This window comes from Poecilia latipinna, unplaced genomic scaffold (genome assembly GCF_001443285.1).
Source record: "Poecilia latipinna isolate Pla-1442-1.1 unplaced genomic scaffold, P_latipinna-1.0 Scaffold2037, whole genome shotgun sequence".
Lineage (NCBI taxonomy): Eukaryota > Metazoa > Chordata > Actinopteri > Cyprinodontiformes > Poeciliidae > Poecilia > Poecilia latipinna.
The window spans coordinates 16,393-33,201 of NW_015114653.1; the positions used below are offsets into that span (position 1 = coordinate 16,393).

The 16,809-nt window shown below is 38.6% G+C and overlaps 1 protein-coding gene across 1 annotated transcript; it reads right to left on the reverse strand.

Moving 5' to 3' along the window:
• Positions 1-840: 840 nt before the first annotated feature.
• Positions 841-16,004, reverse strand: LOC106935868 (G protein-activated inward rectifier potassium channel 1-like). Its single transcript, XM_015016573.1, has 3 exons — positions 14,650-16,004; positions 3,855-4,071; positions 841-3,496 (listed from the first exon to the last, which is right to left on the reverse strand). Exons 1-3 carry the CDS (start codon positions 15,316-15,318, stop codon positions 2,829-2,831), a joined length of 1,554 nt encoding a protein of 517 aa, XP_014872059.1. The 5' UTR covers positions 15,319-16,004; the 3' UTR covers positions 841-2,828.
• Between the last annotated feature and the right edge of the window lie 805 nt (positions 16,005-16,809).

Genomic DNA, 16,809 nt, shown 5'->3' on the forward strand with positions numbered 1-16,809 from the left:
TAAGTCAAGACTTTGAATGATAACATATGTAGAAAAAGTTAATAAATACATTGACTGTATCATCATGACTTGACCTGATATCTTATCACTGTTTTGAACCAAACCAAAATGAGACGGATCACATGATGAACTGTGCCACCCCGTCTGTTTACTGTGCTGTTGACAAGTTACCCAAACAAAACCATGTCTAAATAGAGCAGCAATTGTAGAAATATAGAAAATAGTGCCAAAGTTTAAAAGGATCTAAGCCAACATATCTTTGTTTTCATTTTCCCACCAGCCAAAAGCTTTGAAACCACTGAAATGTATTAGTAGGAAAAGTGTTCAATTTACACAAAACACAACAAAAAAATAAAAACCATCAAAGTATTTAAGGTTTCAGCTCTATTTTAAATACATCACTTAAAAAAAGCTTTTCACGGTGTCTTTTGAATGCTATTTGATTGTACAATGTGAAAGTTTCGATTTTAAAAACATTTTTTAAAAAAAGGTCAAAATTATGAAGAGCTGCTTTGTTCAAAAATAAATACTGTTATTGATAAATGTTTTCAAATTTTTCCATCAAATAGGTAAATGTCCCCATTTAAAAAATAAAAATAAACAAAAGTCAATGTAAATAAAAATATTTTTATTGGGGAGCTTATTTTGTCAATCAATTTTATTTGCTTATCTATTTACTTATTTTACCTTGACCAGACCCACCACACAGATAGTAACATGGAATAAAAATAACCTAAATAATAACGGAGTTAAAACAATAAAAGCTCATGACATAGACAGAGTAGTTTAACAAAAAAAGTGTGGCAAAATAAAACACCATTATAAAATGAATAAATAAATTCAAATAAGTACTGAAATAAATAAATAAAAGCTGACTGACAAAATAAACTCTCCATTAAAGAATATATTTTATATGCATTTAGCTTTCATTTTATGACAAGGCTAACAACTATTAGCAAGACACAACAATAATACAGTATTCCTCTCCATTTTACAGCCTGTGCATTCATATTCTAAAAGAACATGTTCGCAAACAGAGGGTGTACATTAATGCCACTGGATTATTGAGATACAATAAACAGAAATCAAACTGTTTATTTGTGCAAAATTCACTATATTTTTTTTGTGTGTGTGGCAGCCATTTTTTTGTGACTGCAAGTAGCTCAGGGATGTCAAATATTCCAAATCACAATTCCCAGTTTATCGGGCGTTTCAGCAAATTTTTCTGAAATGGAACTCAGAAGATGTAAGTCCTAAGTATAAATAATATCCACCATTAATAAATGTACAGTGGTTGCTTACAGTATCTTTATATTAACAGTGAGTATAGTACCTCAATGCGTTCACTATATCTATATTGTTTTTCTCTTTTATGGAGATGTAAAATGATCTGATTTAGTAAACTGAATGAGTCAGTCACACCACACCTCACTCAATGTAGCACCAGGATATGTGGTACATGTTCAGTTTATGGCAAGCTGATTTTCTTCTTTTTAAAACAAAATGCAATTTGATTCTAGTTGATTCTTTGTTTCCTACATTAAAATCTTTAGACTGGTTTCATTAAGTTTTATTTACTTGTGCACTCTGAGTCACAGTAGGGTTCACATTTATGAGTTGTGAGTTTTATGGTATGTCATAACCACTCAGGGTGTAATTTTCACAGTGTTAAAAAAGCAGAAAAAGTCCCATTATGACACACAATGTGCTGGAAACATGATGAGCCTTTAAAACCCATTTTATGCTATCCAGCTATTTATGCTAACGTTAGCATAAATGAGGCCTATTTGTTTTAAATTGCAAGGTTATGATCATGAAATAAGTGACACATGCAGAGTTTTAAGCAATAGCTAAAACTATTTTCTGAAATGCTCGAACCTTTGTATTCTGCAAGAATTTTAAACGTAACACTAGCAAACATAGACTTAGCCTTAGCCATTCAGCGCAAATGTTAGCCCTTTACACAGGCCACTGAGTAGAACAGACCAAACTGATCAAGCACATTGAGTCCCGTTCATCACTAGTTTGTAATTAAACCAACAATTTGCCAATAAAGTTCTGGTTTCTCCCTGTGTAGCTCCTACATAATCATGAGTTCAACTAGTAATGGCTACATATCCTGAGTTAGGCTATAGCTAATGGCTAAATACAAAAAAAATAATAATAATAATAAACAAAGAAAGCCAGATAATATAAAAAACAACTGAAAATAAATGTACACTAGCTTATAGTGTATGATTTACACTATAAGTAAATCATACTTATAGTGTGATTCATAGTGTATGATTTACACTATAAGCTAGTGTAAATTTACACTATTAAATTATAGTGTAAATTATATACCACAATAATCTACATTATTATAGTAAATTATTACAAAATTACAAAAAAAAATTCTTATTCAATACTTTATCATGTTCCTTTTTTTCCTAAGTTGTGCCTGGAACAGCAGTGGTTTGGGGAAGGTTTGGCAAATAGTAATTTCTATTTATTTATTCATCCCTTTGTTGCTTTTTCAGTTAGAAAAACATACAGCAGTTTATGAAGATCAGAGAACATGTGATATAACCATGTAGAAAAAAAAAACAAGCACACAGATAAGTGTTAGAAGTCTGTGGGGGGCACAGATGGTGATCTATCAAAACTGACTCACAGTTTGAGCGGATGGATGGCTTATTGGCATTGTCCTATTTGTGGCAATCTTAGTAAAGAGATTGCATTAAGTGAACAGTAAAGAACAAAAACTGCAGGGGGGAATCTAGGTCACAGTAGTCTTTGTTTCTATGCAATGCCCTTGAAGCCTGTTTGAGATTTATTTTGAGTTTTTCTCAGCGGTCAGCGTTCATTTTGCGCAGTTTTGCGGGTAGATTGTCCTCTGGCCGACTCCCCATCGAGGGGAAAGAGAGTGGTGCTGGCGTCGCAGCGCCGATGGTGCTAATTGCTGTTGGCTGTCTGTGTTTCGCCAGATCCCCCTCATCGGCATCAAGATCGAGGGACAGCAACTTGACTTGCTCCTCAGGCTGTCCGTGCCTCACAGCCGGGATGGAGCTGGACCTGAACCGCTGGATGCTGAGCGAAAGGTCTCCAGTGCTGGAGGCTTTACCACCGGGCAAGGCTGTCCCCGTCTTCAGCGCCCTCCACAGGTGCTCCTCCTTGGTGGAGCTCATCCGCTGGAGCTTGCTGGGCAGCCTGGAGGCCTGATCCTCCGGGTGCTCCGCGTGGTCAGCCGAGAGGAGCCTTTCCCGGCGGCCCACTCTGTTGCCCAGCAGAGGCGAGGGGAGAGTGGGAGCAATGGCAACGGGATTCGGGGACGTGAGAGAGGATTTCTCCTCCTGCTCTTTGACACTGTAGGGAGGCGTGGGAACCTCAAAGGTGTTGTGGAACTGGGAGTAGTCCACTCTGAAGAATCCTTCTTCTAGAGACATGACAGGAAGGAATCGATGGCCCCACAGGACCTCATCCTCCGTGTAAGATGTTCTCGCTTGGCATGTCATACCTACAAAGAGAAGTTACAGAGCAAGGGAGGTTTTCAAAAGTAAACAAGAAAAGATGAAAGTACAGAAAAGAGCCCCAAGAAAAGTATGTAAGTTGAGAGAGCAAAAAACGAGGGGAAATGAATAGCGAACTGCTTCAGGGGGAAGACATGAAAAATACAGCCATGATGGGTAAAAGCTTGTGCTACTGAATAATTAAAACCATGAAATTAAACATTCAGTTCAATATTTCCTACAACTGAGAAAGGGATCTGTGCCACAGGCTAAAAAACGATGAAACAAAAGATTAGGCACCAGGAGCGGTTATCCAAATGTTACAGCAAAAAAGGCAGAAATGAGAACGTGAGATTTTGCGCTCACCTGTGGTTTCGACAATGCCCTCTAGAATAACTACTATCTCAAACTGCTCGTTCATGAGCGAGCGCTGGGAGAGATCAAAGAACGGGCTGTTGGTGTTGATCTCGTGGCAGATGGTGAGAGGTGACACCAAGAAAAGCTGGTCCGCTCCGGTGCCAAAACCCACGTCCAGCTCGCACTGGTCCAGAGGCAGAAACTCTCCCTCTGGGGTCTGTCTAGACTGGAAGCACAAATGATTCACACGTTTGGGAGAAGAATTGACATTTTTGTTTGCCAAGAGATCGTTTTTTGTTTTTTTAGGATTATTCAGACAGCAGTAAATGTCACCAGAAATTAGCTGATTGAACACACAGTTTGGGTAAGAAGTACAGACACTCATCATGAACATAAATATCGCTACAACTTTCATGTGAGTTTTTGCTTTCCAAAGAGAAATTAGTTTTTGTTGAACGAGACAAAAATTTAGCTATATTGACCGCCATGACATAAGCATTTGTTTTTTGTTGTATTTTTACCTTCCTTTTAAAAAAAAAAATAATAATAACTGGTTAAAAGCCCCCAATTAATATGACGTTTATGCTAATCATAAGACAAGAACTTAACTAGCGGCTCTTAGCTACACCAGCCAAATTCAAGTTTTATGAAAAGGGTGAATGTTGATAAAATCCATGGAAAATCCCAACGTGAAGCTCAAACATAAACATTCACTAAAATTCCTCCTGTCAGAAATATTCTACATCAATGCTTTTACACAAAGCAGTGGATCCCCACATACTTATTTCAGTGTTTGCACTTTCACCTATTTATGGATTTTTCTGTGGAATGTAACTCCAAATTATTCGAGGAAATTTTCCCCATTTAAGGTTATTTTTGTGCAGCATATCTAGCATATACAGAAGAAAATGCAGCTTGGGAAGCTGAGCTGCCAAAGCAAAATGCTTTTTGACACGCTATTGGATGCTTTTTGCAAAGCAACCGATCCTGAAGTTCCATTTATTTTCCTTTGCACTGATTGGCTGTACCCCAGAGAGAAGGATACGGATGTTAGCTCCCGCTACGATCTGTGCCAGCATCTAACTGTCTCCTGCTACAAGCTTCTGATTTACAACAGTGATTTAAATAACATCACTTTAAGTCCTAATGAGACCTCACAGATGAGGGGAATAATTAAGAGGCCTTAAAGACGGTTGAATGAGCTCTTCCAAAATTCAAAATTCAAAGTACTTCCTTTTGCTTTCTTTGTTTTATAACCCTATGGGTGACAGCTATTCATAATTCAAGGCTACTCTGACAGACAGACAATGTCTGGTAAACAACAGCACTTTAGGGGACAGTTTTTATTCAAAGCTACTGTTGCTGCATGCCTGTATTTTATTCTATTTATTCATATTTTTACCCTAACTGACAGGTGAGGAGGGAAGTGTTAAAGGCTGCATGTAATTGCTATGAAAAGGTAATTTCCTTCTGTATTTAGGGACAGAGACGAATTGTGCAGGAAGTTATTTTATTGTTCAGTAGCAGATGGCATGACGCCAATAAACGTAAAGACGCTGCAGCTGCCTAGGATTGTTTCCATCACAACCCTCTTACTGAAGAGAGGAGGATGAAAATAGAGAGAAAAAGACAGATTTTCCCTGCACTCAGTTAGCTTTAACAGGCCAGCAACATTCATAAATTGAGAAACATCACATCTAATCTGGGGTTTCGATGGATAAGGCAACAAAAATCTTTTTGTTGAAAGAAGTGGATGGACTGTAACAATTCATCCAGGAGCTGCAGCAGCAGTAAACCTTTGCTGTCGATGATTGGCAGTTTGCAGTGTTAATAAAGGTGTGAAAACATTTGTCTTCCTTGTTTTCCATCTCTCTCTCAGACATTAGACAACATTATAAGCCTATGTTGTGACTTTAGTGACAAATTAATTTGTCAACGAAGATATTCAGACTGAATGACAGACGTATGAGACGATAAACTGTGCAGTCACATCTATTTACTGGTAATTCATGTCATGAGTTAAAAATACATAGACAGCGAGACCTGTGTTTTAGAAAAACTACGTTTAAACACAAATCAGCTGCAACATCAGAGCAGATAAATGGAAACCATGACAATCTGATGATGATCATCAGGTTTTATTCCTCTGTGTGGCGTAAGGTGGTGAACTCCATCTATGTATTTTCAAACTCTGGATAATTATGGAGAAAGAGTACAAAGTCCAGAAAATACTTATATTTCCAGAATCCATCCATCTGTCCATCCAGTCCATTCAACCAACCAACCACCTGTCCATCCATCCATCCACACATAAATCCATCCATCCATCCAACCAACTGTTTTTACAGGTCTGGTATTTAAAATTGTCAGCAGTAGATTTATTCTGAACTTTTATAATTGTACTAGTAACTGAGTCCTCTGCTGTTACAGGCTAATTTTATTCTGTAACACTGTGAGATTAGCTACTTGTCTATCATCAAGAACCTCTTCCTGTTGCTCAACGTTAACTTTATTTGTCTTTCTGGCTTCCTTAGTAAGTAGCCACTCGGTCCACAGATGGCAAACAGGCTGTCATTTGTATTCACAGTGATGTTGAGGACAGAAGGGTGTGACATTTCACGGGAAGACGTCTGTGCCCACAGATTCCTGGCTCGCCTTCACGATGGAAAGTGTCACCCATCATGCAGCATCAGTGTTTATTTCTTCAGTAATGCGCAGACATGCAGCCGATGTTACATGTCCACTAAATTTAGATCAGAAACTCAGAGAGCAAGGCCGGCAGCTGCTTAATATGATTAATGCAAGGCTAAGAAAAGCTAGAAAAAGCCACAAGAATAAATGATCTGATTGCGTATCAATCCCCAAGGTGTGTTATTTTAGGAAATATAGAATACGGCTCAAATTTGGTGTCTCTGACAGGACAGAGGGTGGTAGGAAAATATTGCACGCTCGGTTTTTGGACGCAGAACAATGCTATCCTTCTTAAAACTGACAGAGACAGTCACATACAAGCCCAGTCTGGAGAATGTAATGTGTAAATCTTCCACTCTGAGCAAACTCTCCAGAGAGGAAATCTGTGAGTGAGTGTGAAGTCTTTAGCCACTGTGAAGCTGCTAAATTCATTAATCTCTGGAGCTTGGCTTGCTTTAAAATGTAGTCTTTCAAATCTAGGTTGAATATCTCCAAGTAATTGATACGTATATTTCAGAAAGTACTTTCGGTCACTATATTAGGCAGTGTACAGTTTCATGCAAATAGCCATTTTTTTTCTCATTGTCTGATATTAAATCAGTGGGATATTTTCCCAGTTTTTTGTCAGCTTTGATTACCAAGATACTTAATATTTTCTGAATCATAGCAAAGAAAGAGATTTTCATAATTAAAAACAATGTCTTCAAATTTAGAAGTTTGCTTTTATCAAAATGAGTATGCCTTTAAATTATTTAGGAAAGCGCAGATGATGTTGATTTTGGGAGATTCTAATATTTTAATCCACAATATTTGAAAATATTTGAGAATCTTTTTGGATGCTGCTTTTCTTATTTTACACAAAGATAATCAACAGTACAAAATAAAAGCAAACATTCTTCCAGACCGCTTCCTGCAGCTGCATCTGTTCTGCAGAGCTTAATATAATTTTTTAACTAAAACTGAGATGAGTACAACCACAAAAACAACAGAACACACCCATGCCTGTAAGGAGTCGCCTTGTCTTTTCTGGGACACATGATGTCATTTGTAGAGTTTGGAAGGAAAAGCATAAACCGCTAATCAGGTTTGCAAAACATTAAAAAAATCACCAAAACTCTGGAAAAATGCCCTTTGGAAAGATGAAAGGACATGTTTGGCCATGTTTCCAGTCAGCAACAAATGTCCACAGTCTGCCAAATGATCCTAAAATCAAATATGAAACTATCTGTGCGTCTGCTAAAGCTTGGCTGTCATTTGGTAATCTGACAGGACAATAATAAAAAACAAACATCATAATTATTTTACAATGGCCTAGTCAATGTCTGGAGCTTAGACACTGACTAGGCCATTGCCTAGGTGATGGGGAGCTGTATGCTTGTAAACCTCAATGAAGTAAAGCACCATGCTTAAACGTTTCGGTTTGGACGTTTTGTTTAATAAATGTGCTCAATAATTCAATAAAAACCTCAGATCCTGTCATTGATTCTTACAGTGACTGACTGAATGATGCTGTGGTAAAAAAATAATAATAATAAAAAAAATAAATAAATAAATCACTTTGATACTTTGATGCTACTTTTCTAACTTCCTCTTCCAGCTAGCTGTGCTGTTCCAGTTTACTCACATTTCAAAGCAACATCTGTTACACATTATATGTTTTCAATAATCTACACTGAAAATGAATGAAAATGAAAAACAAGTTCCCTAGGATGTCATATCTAAAATCTTTTATTTTAGATGCACTGACTTACACTAAAGCATTGTGGCTAAATTATAACCATATACTTCTGCTAAGCAAGGATAAACATATTTGACACTGAAAGGTCTAACAAGGTGAAAGCCTCCTCCTGCTGCTACACACTCAGTGCCACAGGGGGAGGAATTAATGGCCTCTGAAAGAGCTGCTGATATGGAGGGAGTGTTTAATTTACTGGGCCACCTGAGAGTCAGAGCCAATCCCCAGTGACTCACTTCCACCTGGAACAGAGCACCAGTGGTTCTGACCGCTGTCGCGTTATATACTGATGTAAAGAACCATCAAAAGCTTAAGAAGTGTGTTGTTTCAGAGTCGTCCTTGGCTTTGACATTGGAAACCCGCTGACGTTTAGTCAACAGATTTATAGCTCGGCTTCGAGGCCATAAATCAAATGTTCACGTCTCATCTGAGACGTCATTTGCAACATTTCCTAAGTGAGATTGAAGCCTGGTCGTGTGTAGGTGGTTTTCTTCTGCTTGTCCTCCTGTGCTTGGCAGTGCCAGATGTTGCAAGTAATGTGGACTTGTCTTCCTGCATGTCTGTCTCCCATCTCCTGCTGCCTTTGCAACCCACTGAGAGAGCTTCTGCTGACACTGATGAGCACCACCCAGCTGTCACTCTCTTTCTCTGGATTTTAGTTCTGTTTGCCACTGCTTACTGCCTTTCTCCTTTGTCTCTTCTTCCATGCAGGGGTCTAACAGCAGACATATCCCACCAATGCTGCACAGCTCAATGCACCTCTGCGTTCTGCCGTTTTATTAACAGTAGCTGCATCAATATTAATGAAGATTCAAGGACTTTTATCTCTTTAAGACCCCATGCATGGAAAAGGCATGGAACATGCACTCTGCTGGTGATTAACTTAAAAATTAGAATCTAATAAACATAAAATATTGTTTAATTCAAATTAATTCTCACTTAAAAGACACAACCATCCCTATTCTTTTCGGTTGAGGTAATACATTCTTGTCAATTTAGTCATTAAAATATTTTTCACATTTTCAAAACGAGTGATAATCTATGTTTATAGTATTTCATAGTATACACCCTTCCCATGTGTTCAGAATTAAAAATGAGTAAACTGTGAAAGCACATGGCTACAGTTCAGATTAGCTATCTGCAAAATACTGTAAGTCAAAAGGTTTAAATGTTTTAGATTTATTCTTTCAAAAACTTCATATTTCAAGAGTCTTTCCTATTATTCCATGTATTGTCAGGTCTTTACCAGCTTCTGACAGGCTAATTCCATACAAGCTGCTGAAAAGAAAACGCTGCACAGCCTGATGTTGTCACCACCGTGCATCACCTCTTCATGGTTCAAAATAAGTTTCTATTTGCATAAAAGTTGTTTAGATCAAGCTACCTTTGTTTGACATCTTCTCCATAAAAATGGTAGCTGCTTGTTTAAACAGTTTAGGCCTTTCTGTCTTGCCTAACTGATTAACATGCCATGGTTATGCTAACAGTTAGAAAGCAGACAGTGTGTTCTGCTGTGTGGCTCAGTGTGTAAACTGAATGTGCTGAAGATGTCATTCTGACGCCTCTACGCTCTTCACCTTCCGTGTCTAACAACCAGCAAGTAAAAGCCGCCTGTCACCAAATCTTACAAAAAAAAATTAAATAAAGATAACTGTAACTTCTATTTGTGGAGTTGTTTAAGATGAATTAGGTATAAAATATAATTTACTAGAAAGGAAGACTCTAAGGAGAGGTGTCCATTTCACAGTTGGATATTTTTTTTTCTTTTATCATATTTGTATTAATAATGTAGAATCAGAATCATATACTACAGGAAAGCACAGGATAGGTAATGAAGGACAATTACTCTGACATTTTTCAGAGATCTATAGGATTTTTTATCATTAATTTTTAATATAACCTTTGTATAATTAATGATATGAAGGTCATCAATACTGTTGAAGCTCGAACTGCACAGCCATGTATGAACACACTTCAGACCAGTTGTTCTTTAGAATGAACAGTTAACCATCATGGAGTCAGAGATGGTGCAGGCTGCGCATAGAAAGCAAAGATTTGAACCAGTAATATCATTTCTCAGTGAGGCAGAAATACTAACCGGGTCGTTCTGCAGGAGTTAATTAAAATTTTAATAATGTTATTTAGATAAAATTAATTAAATCAAGGCTAACTTCGACGCCCATTCAATAACAGATGCATCAGAAATATGTATTTCTCCTTTCACTAATGGTTGTATGGGTTTAGAGTTATATGTTGTACCAAAATGTGTTCCTTCTACCTTTTTTTTTTTTTTTTTTTCAGAAATTCATAGTATCCAGACCTCTTAGGAATTTACAGCCTGTGCCTGAGCCTATTTCTCTGTAACCGACCGGGTCATGCAGCAGTTAGGCAGCATTCACTGGGATTAATGCAGCAGCTCTGATTTCTGCAAGACGGAGTTTTGAAATGAGTTACCAGACCACAAACTAATGCACTGTTTCTAAAAGTGATTGTGTTGTACTTCCTGGTGATGAATTCTGATCTTTTACAACCACAGACTTCAGGGAAGTTTTATTGGGGTGTTACATGATGTGCCAGTATAAAATCATGGATCATTGTGAACTCAAAGGGAAATTGTTCATGGTTGTCTCATTTTATTATAAATAAAATCTGAAAAATGAGGCCAGCTTTGGTCTGCAGTCTTGGAGATACAACACTTTGCAGTGACTGCATCTTTTGCTGTAGTCACTGCTGCAAACTTTTTAGTGAATGTGGGTTTTGCAGTGACATTCACATCTAGTGACTAAAACTTTGGCTGTTCTTGCATCCAACATTTTCAGTACTGCCACCTCCATGTGTTACTTTGCAAGAAGGTCAGTCAAGGTTGACGTCTACTTGTAGTTTGCCACCACACATAACATTTACAGTCAAAAAAGTTTGATTTTGATCTTAACAGACAAGAGCACCTTCTTCCACCTGTGTCTTTCCTGCAGGATTTTAGGCAAAATTTTAAAACAGGTTGCTTATGGCTTTATTCTTGAGCTGCTTCTCTTACTAATGATTTACTTGCCACAACTTTGCAGTTGTGGCAAACTCTTCATAGTCAGATGATGAACAGAGCTCAGTGAGATCTTCAAAGTTTGAGGTATTGTTTTTTAACCTATCCCTGTACTGATGTTGCATTGACACCTGTTTGGTCCTATTTAACCGAACTCTACTTCATTTACTTAGAAAGTCTGGTTTGTTTGGGTAGAATTATAAATGTGCAACTGAACTCTGATGTAGACCAAAAAGTGAATTTTGGTGCGGTTTGAATACATATGTGACTGGAGAGCGCTCCAACAGTAAGAAACAAACTACCCCACAGGGCATTTTGGGTAAATATAACCAAAACAAATGCACGAGTCTAGAGCTAGAGGGAAAAACCGCTTGTGGTCTTTTACCAACAACAATCAAGAAATCCTACAACCACTGAAATCTGACACCACTCCATTTTTTGTAATAGGAAGTTGTACTCATGTTTTCATGTCATTTCCTTCAGTGGTTCTTGGTGCAGCGCCACTACAGGTGAGGGGGTGAACAGGTCTTTTCAAAGGGTTTGGGTGCAGTGTGAAAGTGAACCTCATCAGCTGGAAATGTAACAAATGATTCAACTAAGGGCCCCAATTGACCAGAGTCTGTTGGACTTTCTGGTGTGAAAACACCATATAAGCCTCCATGTCTTTCTCACTGATGTCTCTGCTGGGTTCCTATGTCCTAGTGATGCTGTTTGTTCTCCAATATTCTGTAATAAACTTCTGAGGCCTTTATAGAACAGCTCGGTTTATACTGAGTTTAAATTGCTCCAACTATGTACTAATTAGGATGATCCCAGAAAGCAACAGTGCTTGGTTTTATTTAGTGGTTTTAGAGTGAAAGGGGATGAATAGTAAATAATTCCACACGTTTCAGATGGCCAACAGTAATGAACTGTTTGATGTTGCTCTCTGACCAATTATCCTCTCCAAAAATATATCAAAGTTTTTGGTAAAGTGATTAAATTTGTAAAAGTTCAAGGTGTACAAAACTTTTCTCATAATTTGCAACTCATCGTTCAGGGGCCGCTTTAGACTTTAATCTGAGGATGATTCATCTTAATGTTACACACTGTTTTAAACAGCAGAATCACAGTGTTTTATGGCTGTGTGGATATAAAAAGGTACTATAAAAAAGATGAGGATAACACATTGGGAATTTTTTTACAGGTTGTCCTGTAGGCACTACCGAATGTAGCGCTTCAGGATGTAATTTAGATAATGATATTTACACACATAAATTGGCTCAAAAAGATAATTTAATGACCACATAAGAGATCATGATCTAATTACTGGCTTGAATCCCAATAAGATGTTTCATATATATCTAACAAATCTGTATCTGAATCAATGTCAAGGACATTTTAAACTAGAGTAAAGTCAGGGAGAACAAAAAGAAGCAACAATTAAAGTTCCTACAGTAATTTATCATACAGGTTTATTAAAGCTAAAAGGTAAAGGGAAGATGGAATAGATGGAGATCTCTGCTTGTGAATCTAACACTACAGCAGTTATTAAGTGTTCGCCCAATGAAGAAAACAAAAGCTAAAACTGTCCCAACAATCTTCTTACATAGTAAATCCACAGAGATAATGTCAACATGATGTATGATTCTGCCTTTCCTGTTTAAAACAGTAACAAATTGAATCAGAGAGAATGATAACAGAACATAAAACAGTCCAAGACTTACTACTGTCCTCTGTGGAGGAAAAAAGGTGATGATTGTGCATTTTTTCCCCCTGATTAGTCCCTCTTTGATGGGTTGTTAAGCGCAATCAAGAGACCATATTTTTCTTCACCTTTCCAGATTATTAATTTGAGAAGAAATTATAAGAAAATGAAATGTAAGTCATCTCAGAAGAAGCTGATTCCATAACCACAAACAGTTAACTAATCAAAGCTTTTAAATCTGCAGTGACAAGAGGTACTGGTGTATAAATTATATCATGTAAGCTCTACAGAGAATAAACGTAAAATCCTGTGGGAGCACTTCTAACTGAAAACTCTTCCTCCGACGTGGAGAATGTAGCCTGTCACATCAGATTAAATGTGAACGCACCACTAACTCTACCTGTCACAGATACGCAGTAATGCAGACATCTTTTAGCGGTTTGAACAGCGGAGCTACGTTGGAAGTCCATGCCGTGTGATATTTTGGTGCATAGGCTTCACTTTTTTAGCACAAATACAAAATATTACTGTGGAGAAATGCAAAACGCATCTCCCCGCTGACAGCAAAAGATGCAAAAAACCCTGTTTTGTTGCTGGAGTTTGTCTGTTTTGTCAGTTTGAAGTTGTTTGTCATGTGTGTTCCTCCTCTCTTCTATCACAGCCACCAGAAGCCGCCTCAGCTTTGCTTTTATCCTCTGGCTTTTTTTTTTTTTAGAACTGACAGTGTTTCATAAAATGCATTCTCACTGTCAGCTCTCTGTGCTTCAGATCTGTGCAGGGGCTTTATGTTCAAGAAAAAGTATAACCTAGAGGTTTGCATTCCCTGCCACTCGCCCAGTGTATACAGATCCTGATTCAACCAATCTCTTAATCAAAAGTCACAGTTTGGGTGTAATTATCTGATGTGGACACCTGGATATCGAGTGCCTTGCAAAAGTATTTATGCACTTTGAGCTTATTCACTTTTTTTTTTCACATTACAACTGAGGCTGAACAATGCATCACAACATTTCTGCTGTATACAGCTGCAAGCTTTTCAATAAAACTATGTTGTTGGAATAAAAATAAGGATTTCTCCTTAATAAACTTCTGTTGTTTACATTAGCAGTAAACTCTAAGATATTAATAATGAAAACAAGTCATATAATCATTGTAACATGTATTGATATTCTGTATTAGATGTTTTTAGGACTGCAAATTTAATGCAGCCCTAATTACAGCTGCAAAGAGAAGCCATGGTGACTCTGGAGGAGCTGCAGAGGGAAAGAAGTCAGTCAGACTGACACCTAATGGTGGGGACATTGTTTCTGGTGACCCTGACTCCATCAGGCAGCACACTCAGCAGTTCTGGAACAAAGAGGAAGAAAAGCTGCACAATGCAGTGATTAATTCAGCCCCGACGTAGATCTTCGGGGGGTAGAATGGTGAGCCATTATCATATATCTAATGATAAAATTATAGACCCTCGGGGAATTTCGTCAATTTTTTTCAAGCTGAATAGAAATTCAATGCATGACTTGTGGCGTCCTCTGAGAGTCTAATGAGCGCTCACAGCAAATGAAGTGACGGACAATTAGTCTCTGCTTCTGATAACGACATCTCCATAGTTAGGATTGCGCATAAAGGAGCACCTTGGTCTCCGGCCTCAGCCTACCTTGATGAGTTTGCACCTGATCTGCGCGGAGACCATGTGGCTGTTCCGCAGGTTCCCCACGCGGAACATGAGGCACAACTTTCCGTCCCGCTGCGAAATGACGGCGTCCTGGCTGAACATGAGCGTCTCCGCGCGCTTCTTCGGCTGCGACATCTTAATGAACATGCAGCCGATGAGGAAGGCGTCCACGATGGAGCCCAGCAGGGACTGGAAGAGGAAGAGGATGATGCCCTCCGGGCACTTTTCGGTGATGTAGCGGGAGCCGTAGCCGATTGTCGCCTCGGTCTCGATGAAGAAGAGGAACGCGGAGGGAAAGTTGTAGACGTTGGCGACGCACGGCGTGTAGGACGGGTCGTGGCCGGTGCTGCTCAGATCCCCGCGGATGTACGCGATCACCCACCACATAGAAGCCATGACCAGCCACGCCACCGTGTAGGTGAGGATGAAGATGAGCAGGTTCCACCGCCACTTGAGATCCACCAGCGTGGTGAAGAGGTCGGACAGGTACCTGCTGGTCTCCCCGCCAAGGTTACCGTGCTGGACGTTGCAGCGGCCGTTCTTCTCCACGAAGCGCTGCCGCTTCCTCTTCACCGGCGCAGAAAAAGTCATGCTCCCGCTGGTGTTCACCACCTGATAGTCCTCGCCGAATTTCCTCCGTAGAGCCGACATCGTGCCACGCGCCTAACTGAAAACAGCGGGGTTCTCCTGGCGCAGGACTTGGGCTTTTTGCGCAACTTTTCGTCCTCCGTGCACAAAACCAGGCAGCACCATTCAGCGCGCTATTCTCGCATCTTGTGAGGTGGAGATGCGCCTCTCTTCTGTAAATTTAATCGTAAGCGAGCAGCGATTCTGCGCAACGCACGACCCAGGCTCGCTCCTTTTTACGCAGAGAGGTCTCTTCCAAGTGCCAACTTTGTGTTTCTTCTTCCTCTGAGGGAAGGGCTTAGGGCTGAAAACCAAAGCTGTGCGTGGTATTCAAAAACAGTTCCACTCCAATGAGCAAGAGGAAAAATTTAGTGCGCACTTATGGCACAACGGTGTTCTAGTGGCATCCTTTTTGTTATGTGCCTTGATCCATTCAGATCCATTCAGATCAAGGAGCATCTGAATGGATGCGCCTTGATCTGTGCATTTATTTATTTTTCTTTTATTATATCCAGCAGATAAGTTCAAGCTACTGCACAACTAAGAAATTACAGCTTACTGTCGCCAGCTGCTTATTTACGGCTGTTTAGTACCCCCTAGTGTTGGTGCAGTAGAAGTAAACCTGAGGCAATTATTGCTTCAAAAAAATGACAAAGCTGCTCTTGAAAAGTTTAAAATATTTATTATCAGATAAATAAACTAGTTTACTGTGACGGTATTTTTTAAAATAAAATTTGGAATTAAAATGATATAATGGCTTTGTTTTGTTTTTTTACTCAGTGTTAGTGTTTTTTGTTGTTTTTGCATCACACTTCTGAGAAATCGTCAAAGACAAGGATAAGTAGTTTTGCTGCATTTCTGTATTGTTTTCGATTGTTTCATATCCAACACTTATATGAAACATTATTAATCTACAAGAAAAGAAAAAAACAAGAAAATGAACCAGGAGAAATATTAAACCCTCCCTCTACAACAAGATACACTTATATTTTGCTTGGTACAGCTATTACTTTTTTCAAACATTTTAAAAGTGATTGAATGTATTTAGCAAGCTACAAAAATGAAATTATACTTTCAGACATTTAGATGTACTGCATGAATGAAGAAGCCATTTCTGAAATTCCACACCCACTGAACTCAAGCTAGCCTTGTTTGCATAATGCAATTGAATGTAATGTAATAACATAACTTTGTCATTATGGTTTTACACATGACTTTTTACAAGTCAGGAATATCTGATGGAAAATTAAGTCCACCCTGCACAGGTTATCGGCCTATAGGAACACAGCCAAGGGGCAATTTTTTCTCAGTATGATTGTTCAAGTATAAACAATGTGAATGATGAATCAGTGAAACTCGAGACAGCATATAAGAGGGGTTTTCACATTTTCTCACTAAACTCTTTTAAAGGAAATAATTCATAAACTAAGAAACCTTGGATTTGACTCCATTACAGGATGCCACAAAACAATCAAAATTCCAGCATCCATCCTAAGTATGGGGAAAATAAAGTTA